This window comes from Anomaloglossus baeobatrachus, chromosome 4 (genome assembly GCF_048569485.1).
Source record: "Anomaloglossus baeobatrachus isolate aAnoBae1 chromosome 4, aAnoBae1.hap1, whole genome shotgun sequence".
Lineage (NCBI taxonomy): Eukaryota > Metazoa > Chordata > Amphibia > Anura > Aromobatidae > Anomaloglossus > Anomaloglossus baeobatrachus.
The window spans coordinates 394,074,305-394,084,671 of record NC_134356.1 but is presented as its reverse complement, the minus strand read 5'-3'; the positions used below and the strand labels follow the sequence as shown (position 1 = coordinate 394,084,671).

The following is a 10,367-nucleotide window of genomic DNA, read 5'->3' as shown; positions in this document are numbered from 1 at the left end:
TTACCAGGATTGTAGTAGTAGTCTGTTTTATCACTTTTTGGATGATTTTGTGTCCTATTTGATCTATCCTGAGTGGTGTCAGTAGTGCAGTTAAGGCTAGTTTCACACTTGCGCTATTTTGACGCAAACTGAATCCGTCACTAATGTAGTACAGTTCATTTATTTACATTGGAAGCGCGTTACTATGGCGCGTGTGTGTCATACAGTGCCCGCTTGTGTCCACATGATGTCGCGCTTCCACTGTAAATAAATGAACTGTACTACATTAGTGACGGATTCAGTTTGCGTCAAAATAGCGCAAGTGTGAGTGAGCCCTCACTCACTTTAATCTACATTGAACACATGCTATATAGCAAGGACATTTTTAGTGCACAGGTGTTTTTTAATTTTTAGATTAGATTAGTCAAGTCTCGGCTTTAAGGAGCATTTTTTGTAATTAAATTTTGACTAAGGCTGAATCAGAATGTTCTCTCTCAGAGACATGCCAACAATTTAATATGAAACCATTCTAATTGTATAGCATTTAATTTTTCAGTAAACAGAAAAAAACAAAACTTTTTTTGTTAAATTCTTTAATTTAAACCAATACAAAAAAAATTGGCATTAGGCTTTACAATTCTATAAATGTCAAGTATTCCCTTACAGCCTTATCCCGCTAACACATTTCTTGCTATGCATTTTACAGTGATTAGAGGTAGGGATTTTCTTTGTACCACAACACAAAAGATAATCCTTGGAATATGTTGTAAAGTAAAAAAGTACATATAGACGCCACACAAAGAATTCCTGTAGAGACTTCAAAATTGAAACAAATATATGCTAGAATCTCAGCTGTGCCAAATAATTGGGCTTTCAGGATTTACATATTGAGGAGCTATATGTACAATAGGCCATCAATATCTGAAGACATCTCTCTCATCAGCTGTTTTCAGAACATCTCCACAGACTAGTGGCCACTGTCAGGTACTGCAGCTTTGTCCTCATTCACTTCAATTTGATCTGGTCATCAATATACAGTGTGTCCACCCATATCCTGTCCTCCGCCATTAACTTGAAAACGGCGGCAGCTATAGATATAGAAGTGGTGTCTAGGTATGGTAAAGTAGCCATGCGCTACGCAATGAAACCACCTATAGCACCAACTGGTGGAAAACAACGGAGTTAGCATTTTTATCTTAAACAGAACGAGAGAGAAAAAAAGTGAATTACAAAATTGTAGGGCATCATCAATTCAACACGAATTGACACCTTGCATACAGAAATGCTGTAGACTCCTGGACAAGCCCTTTAAGTAGAATTAATGATCTGCTATGCTATTGAAACTCTCTCTTCTTTCCAAAGAATGTTCATTTTCAATTTTGCACTTGACAGACGTTTAATCGTGCTGTACGTCAGCATGACCACATTGCATACACTCAGTCCTGACTGGCAGCACAACATTCTGCACTTTTAATCAGGAAGAGATGTTGTATGTGTTATAATGATTAGTACGACAGTGAAAAAATTAGAATATGAAACTACACATTAAAAAAGGTCTCTCCTCGGTATAACCACATTATATACAGTGGAGTCACACAGACATCAAATGTCCGTAACACAAGCAAGTTATCATCCAACTCCGATCATATGACCTAAATACGTCAGAGAGGGACTAACTGATTTAAGGAGATTTTCAACACTTTCCTATAGAAATATTCACATGGTCCTTATTTTCCTTTATGTTAAGTAGATAAATTCTTGCAAAAACAAACATAAAACAAAAAACAGAAGCGTGAAATGTTCTTCTGTGGAGGAGTCCACTCCCATGTTTGGTAGAATACTACACACTTAACGGAAACTATGGCTGCGAGTATGACCTTCTGTCACCTTCATACACCATAGTGATAGCGTCTAGGATCCAGTCCCACGATAACCATTTGTTGAGTATTGGAGGTTGCAAATTTTCTGAACCTATTAGATATAGTGCCTTGCGAAAGTATTCACCCCCCTTGAATTTGTCAACCTTTTCCCACATTTCAGGCTTCAAACAAAGATAAAAATTTTAATTTTATGGTGAAGAATCAACAAGTGGGACACAAATTGTGAAGGTGAACAATATTTATTGCTTATTTTAAACTTTTGTAAAAAATAACTGAAAAGTGGGGCGTGCAATATTATTCGGCCGCTTTACTTTCAGTGCCGCAAACAATCTAGAAGTTCATTGAGGATCTCTGAATGATCCAATGTTGTCCTAAATGACCGCTGATGATAAATATAAGCCATCTGTGTGTAATAAAGTGTCCGTATAACTGTACCAGCTCTGTGATAGTCTGTGTTCTGTTTAAAGCACAGAGAGTATCATGAAGACCAAGGCACACAACAGGCAGGTCCATGATACTGTTGTGAAGAAGTTTAAAGCCGGATTTGGTTACAAAAAGATCTCAAACTTTAAACATCCCAAGGAGCACTGTGCAAGCAATCATATTGAAATGGAAGGAGTATCATACCACTGCAAATCTACCAAGACCCGCCCATTTCTCAAACATTTCACGTCAAACAAGAAGACTGATCAGAGATGAAGCCAAGAGGCCCATGATCACTCTGGATGAACTGCAGAGATCTACAGCTGAGGTGGGAGAGTCTGTCCATAGGACAACAATCAGTCGTACACTGCACAAATCTGGCCTCTATGGAAGAGTGGCAAGAAGAAAGCCATTTATCCAACATATCCATCAAAGAAGGGAATTTTGTTTACTTACCGTAAATTCCTTTTCTTCTAGCTCCAATTGGGAGACCCAGACAGTGGGTGTATAGCTACTGCCCTCTGGAGGCCGCACAAAGAACTACACTTAAAAGTGTAAGGCCCCTCCCCTTCTGGCTATACACCCTCCCGTAGGAGTACAGATTCCTCAGTTTTAGTACCAAAGCAAGAAGGAGGAAAGCCAATAACAGTTTCAAAAACAAATTCAATCCGATAACATGATCGGAGAACTTAAGAAACAACATGAACAACATGTGCACCCGAAAAACGAAACCCTAAGAACAAATAGGGCGGGTGCTGGGTCTCCCAATTGGAGCTAGAAGAAAAGGAATTTACGGTAAGTAAACAAAATTCCCTTCTTCTTTTTCGCTCCTAATTGGGAGACCCAGACAGTGGGACGTCCAAAAGCAGTCCCTGGGTGGGTAAAAAGATACCACATGAACGGGCTGTCAGACAGCCTCTTCCTACAGGTGGGCCACCGCCGCCTGAAGGACCTGTCTACCTAGGCTGGCATCTGCCGAAGCGTAGGTATGCACTTGATAGTGTTTGGTAAACGTGTGCAGACTCGACCAGGTAGCCGCCTGGCACACTTGCTGAGCCGTAGCCTGATGCCGCAATGCCCAGGACGCACCCACGGCTCTGGTAGAATGGGCCTTCAGTCCAGATGGAATCGGAAGCCCAGCAGAACGGTATGTGTGAAGAATTGGTTCCTTGATCCACCGCGCCAGGGTGGATTTGGAAGCTTGCGATCCCTTATGCTGACCAGCGACTAGGACAAAGAGCGCATCAGAACGGCGTAGAGCCGCCGTGCGAGAAATGTAAATCCTGAGTGCTCTCACCAGGTCCAACAGATGTAAACCCTTTTCAAATTGGTGAACTGGATGCGGACACAAAGATGGTAAAGTGATATCCTGATTGAGATGAAAGGAAGAAACCACCTTGGGAGAAAACTCTGGAATTGGACGCAGTACTACCTTGTCTTGGTGAAACACCAGGAAGGGAGATTTGCAAGATAACGCCGCTAGCTCGGACACTCTTCGAAGAGACGTGACCGCCACAAGAAAAACTACCTTTTGTGAAAGCCGAGAAAGGGGAACCTCTTTCAAAGGCTCGAAAGGCGGCTTCTGGAGAGCAATGAGAACCTTGTTCAGATCCCAGGGTTCCAATGGCCGTCTGTAAGGAGGAACGATATGACAAACTCCTTGGAGAAAAGTGCGTACTTTAGAAAGCTGTGCCAAGCGCTTCTGAAAGAATACGGATAGCGCGGAGACTTGACCCTTAAGAGAGCTAAGCGACAAGCCTTTTTCCAACCCAGACTGCAGGAAGGAAAGAAAAGTTGGCAATGCAAATGGCCAGGGAGAAAACCCTTGAGCCACGCACCACGCTAAGAATATCTTCCACGTTCTGTGATAGATCTTAGCTGAGGATGGTTTTCTAGCCTGTCTCATTGTGGCAACAACTTCATGAGATAAACCTGAGGCCGCTAGGATCCAGGACTCAATGGCCACACAGTCAGGTTCAGGGCCGCAGAATTCAGATGGAAAAACGGCCCTTGAGACAGCAAATCTGGACGGTCTGGTAGTGTCCACGGTTGGCCTACCGTGAGATGCCACAGATCCGGGTACCACGACCTTCTTGGCCAATCTGGAGCGACGAGTATGGCTCGATGGCAGTCGGACCTGATTTTCCGGAGAACTCTGGGTAACAATGCTAGAGGTGGGAACACATAGGGGAGTCGGAATTGCGACCAATCCTGAACCAAGGCGTCTGCCGCCAGTGCTCGGTGATCGTGAGACCGTGCCATGAAAACTGGGACCTTGTTGTTGTGTCGTGACGCCATCAGATCGACGTCCGGCGTCCCCCAGCGGCAACAGATCTGCTGAAACACGTCCGGGTGAAGGGACCATTCTCCTGCGTCCATGCCCTGGCGACTGAGAAAGTCTGCTTCCCAGTTTTCCACGCCTGGGATGTGAACTGCGGATATGGTGGACGCTCTGCTTTCCACCCACGTCAAAATCCGTTGGACTTCTTGAAAGGCTTGGCGACTGCGTGTTCCCCCTTGGTGGTTGATGTACGCCACCGCCGTGGAATTGTCCGACTGAATCCGAATCTGTTTGCCTTCCAGCCATTGTTGGAAGGCTCGCAGGGCAAGATAGATTGCTCTGATTTCCAGAACATTGATCTGCAGGGTGGACTCTTCCAGAGTCCACATCCCCTGAGCCCTGTGGTGGAGATACACCGCTCCCCACCCTGATAGGCTCGCATCCGTCGTGACCACTGCCCAGGACGGGGGAAGGAACGACTTTCCCTGTGACAATGAGGTGGGGAGAAGCCACCAACGCAGAGAGTCCTTGGCAGTCTGAGAGAGGGAGACAGTCCTGTCGAGGGACGTCGATTTCCTGTCCCATTGGCGTAGAATGTCCCATTGTAGAGGGCGCAGATGAAACTGCGCGAACGGGACTGCCTCCATTGCTGCTACCATCTTTCCTAGGAAATGCATGAGGCGCCTCAGTGAGTGCGACTGGCTCTGAAGGAGAGATTGCACTCCAGTCCGCAGCGAGCACTGCTTGTCCAGTGGAAGCTTCACTATCGCTGAGAGAGTATGAAACTCCATGCCAAGATAAGTCAGAGATTGGGTCGGGGTTAGATGAGACTTTGGAAAGTTGATAATCCACCCGAAACTCTGGAGAGTGTCTAGTGCCACTTTCAGACTGTGTTGGCATGCCTCTTGAGAGGGTGCCTTTATAAGCAGGTCGTCTAGATACGGGATGACCGAGTGACCCTGCGAGTGCAGAACAGCTACTACTGCTGCCATGACCTTGGTGAAGACCCGGGGGGCTGTTGCCAGACCGAAAGGTAACGCTACGAACTGCAGGTGTTCGTCGTGTATGACGAAGCGTAGGAAACGCTGATGCTCTGGTGCGATCGGCACGTGGAGATACGCATCTTTGATATCTATTGATGCTAGAAAATCTCCTTGAGACATTGAGGCTATGACGGAGCGTAGGGATTCCATCCGGAACCTCCTGACTTTTACGTGTCTGTTGAGCAACTTTAGATCCAGGACGGGCCGTCCCAGCGGCCGGCGCGACCGATTCCTGGAAGTGTGCCTGCTTCAGCTAAGCTGAATGAGGCCATGGCACAAGCGCCGTAGCGCTGATGTCCCCCGGCGCACTACAACACCCAGCATGCTGCGGTGTGAGCGCCTGCACGGGGACACAGAGTACCTTGAGGATGCAGGGCCATGTCCCTGATGTACTCCGCTCCATCCAGCATCTTGTCCAGGGGCTGTAGATGGAGCCCGGTCTCAGTGCCTGGAGACCAGTAAATCCCACTTCACCCAGAGCCCTGTAAAAAGGGATGGGGAAGGAATCAGCATGTGGGCTCCTGCCGCCGTACCCGCAATGGGTACCTCAACCTTACAAACACCTCCGACATACAGTGGGGTGAGAAGGGAGCATGCTGGGAGCCCTGTTTATGGGCCCTCTTTTCTTCCATCCGACATAGTCAGCAGCTGCTGCTGACTAAAAACAATGGAGCTATGCGTGCGTGTCTGACCTCCTTGCGCACAAAGCTAAAACTGAGGAATCTGTACTCCTACGGGAGGGTGTATAGCCAGAAGGGGAGGGGCCTTACACTTTTAAGTGTAGTTCTTTGTGCGGCCTCCAGAGGGCAGTAGCTATACACCCACTGTCTGGGTCTCCCAATTAGGAGCGAAAAAGAAAGTGGTGTTTAAAGTTTACCACAAGCCACCTGGGAAACACACCAAACATGTGGAAGAAGGTGCTCTGGTCAGATGAAACCAAAATGGAACTATTTTGGCACAATGCCAAACAATATGTTTGGCGTAAAAGCAACACAGCTCATCACCCTGAACACACCATTCCCACTGCCAAACATGGTGGTGGCAGCATCCTGGTTTGGGGCTGCTTTTCTTCAGCAGGGACAGGGAAAATTGATGGAAAGATGGATGGGGCCAAATACAGGACCATTCTTGAAGAAAACATGCTTGAGTCTGCAAAAGACCTGAGACTGGGACGGAGATTTTTCTTCCAACAAGACAATGATCCCAAGCATAAAGCAAAATCTACAATGGAATGGTTCACAAATAAACATATCTAGGTGTTAGAATGGCCAGGCGAGAATCTGTGGACAGAACTGAAAATTGCTGTTCACAATCGCTCTCCATCCAACCTCACTCCGTTCCAGCTGTTTGCAAAAGAAGAATAGGCAAGAGTTTCAGCCTCTCGATGTGCAAAACTGAGACATACCCCAAGCGACTTGCAGCTGTAATCGCGGCAAAAGGTGGCGCTACAAAGTATTAACTGAAAGGGGCTGAATAATCTTCCACACCCCAATTTTCAGGGTTTTTTTACAAAAATTTAATAAGCAATAAATATTGTTCAACTTCACAATTGTGTCCCACTTGTTGATCCTTCACCATAACATTAAAATGTTTATGTTTATGTTTGAAGCCTGAAATGTGGAAAAAGGTTGAAAAATTCAAGGGGGCCGAATACTTTCGCAAGGCACTGTATATACATGCATATTTTTCATTGTGCTTTTTTAAATCATGTTTTTTGGCGTAGGGGTGTTGATTGGTCTTGTTTTAAATAAAGCGTCTATTTTTGATACGTCCTGATATTTGGCTTTAGCACAACTGTTTTGATACAGTCATGTGCTGATTACACGCATTTTTAGTGAGTTTACGCAGCAGAAATGCGTTAAAAGCATATGTATATATGAAATGTGTATTTATTGCACCTAATGCAATTCCATTGGGAAAATCTGCACATTACACTCAGCGTACTCGAAGGAGCGATAAAGGCATGTGCACACGTTTTTCCAGCAGATTTCATGTTTTTGATTATGGGTTTTGTTTTTTTTTTACTATTCATTTGAATGTGTGCAAAATATTAAAAAAAAAAAAAAAAACAAAGTATACTGCAGATTTGGAAAAAACGCTTTGGTACAAATCTCCACTAAAAAAATAAAAGTAAGCAGAGTGTGCATGAGAGTGCAGAAATCTAATGCACTTTGCTGGCATTGTAAAATGCTGAAATTTTTTTATATGGAAACAATGCATTGTGCAAATAAGCCCAAGACATATTGTTTTTGTTTGCACAGCAAAAATGCACGGCTTTATAAACTCACCAAAAATGAACCGTTGGAACTTAACCTAAAGGTTATGTTCACATGAAAGAAAATAAAAAAAAATTTAAATGCTGCAGAAATATCCACTACTAATAGTCACATGGTTTTTGTTACAATTTTGTGAAAACAACACTTTAAAGCAGTTTTTTTTTTTTCAGCATAGTTTAAAATGCATGGAAAAAAGTATGACTTGCACTGTAGACAGGTTTTCCCATCTAAATGAATGGGAAGGTTGTTGCAAGCAGATTTAACATACCCTTAGAGGTACTTTGCACGCTGTGACATCACTAACAATACCGATGCTGCAGCGATATTGCACCTGCGATGGGGGCGGGGACTATCTAGTGATAGCTGCCATAGCGAATATTATCGCTATGGTAGCTTCACACGCACTCGCCTCCCCTGCGACATCGCTCTGGACGGCGATCCGCCTCCTTATTAAGGGGGCGGGTCGTGCGGCGTCAATGACGTCACACAGCAGGCGACCAATAGAAGCGGAGGGGGACGTAAACATCCCACCCACCTCCTTCCTTTCGCATAGTCGGCCTGAGCTGCTGGAGGCAGGTAAGGTGATGTTCCTCGCTCCTGCGGCTTTACACACAGCGATGTGTGCTGCCACAGGAGTGAGGAACAACATCGTACCGTCGCTGCAGCTTAATTATGGTTTTCCCCGACCCTGCACCGATAAGATTACGACGCTTTTGCGCTCGTTAATCGTATCATCTAGGAAGGATTTACACACTATAATGTCGGGAGCGACGCACGGAAGTGCGTCACTTTCGACATGACCCCCACCGACATCGCACCTGCGATGTCGCAACGTGCAAAGTACCCCTTAGTGTTCTAAAACCCCAGGATGGGGACAACAAATGGTCGTGGAGGGATTACAAAACCTGAATGTTTTACTACGAATTTATGCAATTGCGTTGGAGATCTGTGGTAAAATGCAAGGCTTTGCTACGTAGTACACCATGGTATGTGTCAGGGCAATACAGGTAATTGATGTTCACATCAAATGGGCTGCTGCTCTTGTAAGTAGAATGATTTAAGTGCCTAAATCTGGTCCATATCCAAAGTGAGAGGAAACTTTATCCCTTGAGAAATGGGAGTTCATATGGTTTGGCCACTGCATGCTCCAGGGCCAAGGCGTAGGTGTAGACCCTGGCGTCCACCACTAGTTTTTCATTTGCAACCAGTTCTGTAAATACAGTTAAATACAGTTATCAAAGAAAAAAAAAAGTTGAAATATTTTAAATATAAAACATTTGATACCAGATGATACGATATCAGGGGTCTCCAACACAGCCATCAGTGCTTTATTTCAGATTAATGTTTTGTCGGCGCTGCAGAGTCAAGCTCTCTCTGAACAACTATTCCAATGGCAGCCATTGGCCAATCAGAGGCAGACAGCTAACGTGTAGGACATCAGCTGCTTGCCTCTGATTGGCTGACAATTGGCATTAGAATAGTTGTGCTGAGAGAGCTTGACTCTGCGCAGCATCGGCCAAACGGTCATCTGAATTTGAGATTTAGTGCTGACCGCGGCCACGATAGAAGAAGCGGGGGATGAGGAGAGAGAGTGTATGCAAAATATATACACACCGTATTTTTCGCTTTATAAGACGCACTTTTGTTCCAATAATTTTGGGGGAAAGTAGGGGGTGCGTCTTATAATCCGAATATACGGATTATATACTGCAGGGTCCAGGGGAGGTGGGGGCCGCTCTGGAGCCGTCCTGGAGGCTGAGGGAGGCTGGTGAGCTGGGGAAGGCTACAGCAGGAGATCTCCTGCTCCCGCTCATATAATATGCACAGCCGCTGTCCATCACCGTGGTGCTGAAACTGCACCGCGGTGACTGGCTGGGAGAGCGGCGCATATTATCTGCCTGTGCTCCCTTTGATCGCACATGCACCCCTGTGTTAGCTATGGCCCCCATGCTACTGCCCATAGTAAAATAAAAAAACTTTACTTACCTCCTCCTGCGTGTCTACCCAGCCTCCCTCCAGCTGCTGTGATGAGGCACGCAGATATGTCTGCTGTGCCGATCACATGACCGCACCGAGAACCAGGAAGTAGGAAGTGCAGGAGACAGGAGGAGCTCAAACCCACGGAGGGACACACGAGGGAAGACCGTGCTGGAGAAGGTAAGGAAAGAGTTTATTTTACTAAAAGCAGCAGCACGGGGGCGATGTCTAACACAGGGGGCCGTGTGTCAGCCATAGGGGACGTGTGGCATCACTGGGGGCTGTGTACCAGCCATAGGGGACATGTGGCATCACTGGGGGCCGTGCGCCAGCCACAAGGGGCCGTGTGCCAGCGATAGGGGACATGTGGCATCACTGGGGGATGTGTGCCAGCACAAGGGGGCTATATTCAATATAAGGTGGCCATATCCAGATTAAGCAGGCTAATTTTAGGATGGGGGGGCTGTGAGGGACATATACCCTATATGATTTGTTAGACGGACACTGG

At 45.9% G+C, this 10,367-nt stretch overlaps 1 protein-coding gene across 1 annotated transcript in view; it reads right to left on the bottom strand.

The window, feature by feature from the left end:
- Positions 1-6,407: 6,407 nt before the first annotated feature.
- Positions 6,408-10,367, bottom strand: part of NUDT5 (nudix hydrolase 5) — a 33,337-nt gene continuing 29,377 nt past the window's right edge. The window contains exon 10 of the mRNA XM_075345274.1: positions 6,408-9,092. Coding sequence (XP_075201389.1) covers positions 8,983-9,092 — 110 coding nt within the window. The 3' untranslated portion in view covers positions 6,408-8,982. The remainder of the gene's footprint in view (positions 9,093-10,367) is intronic.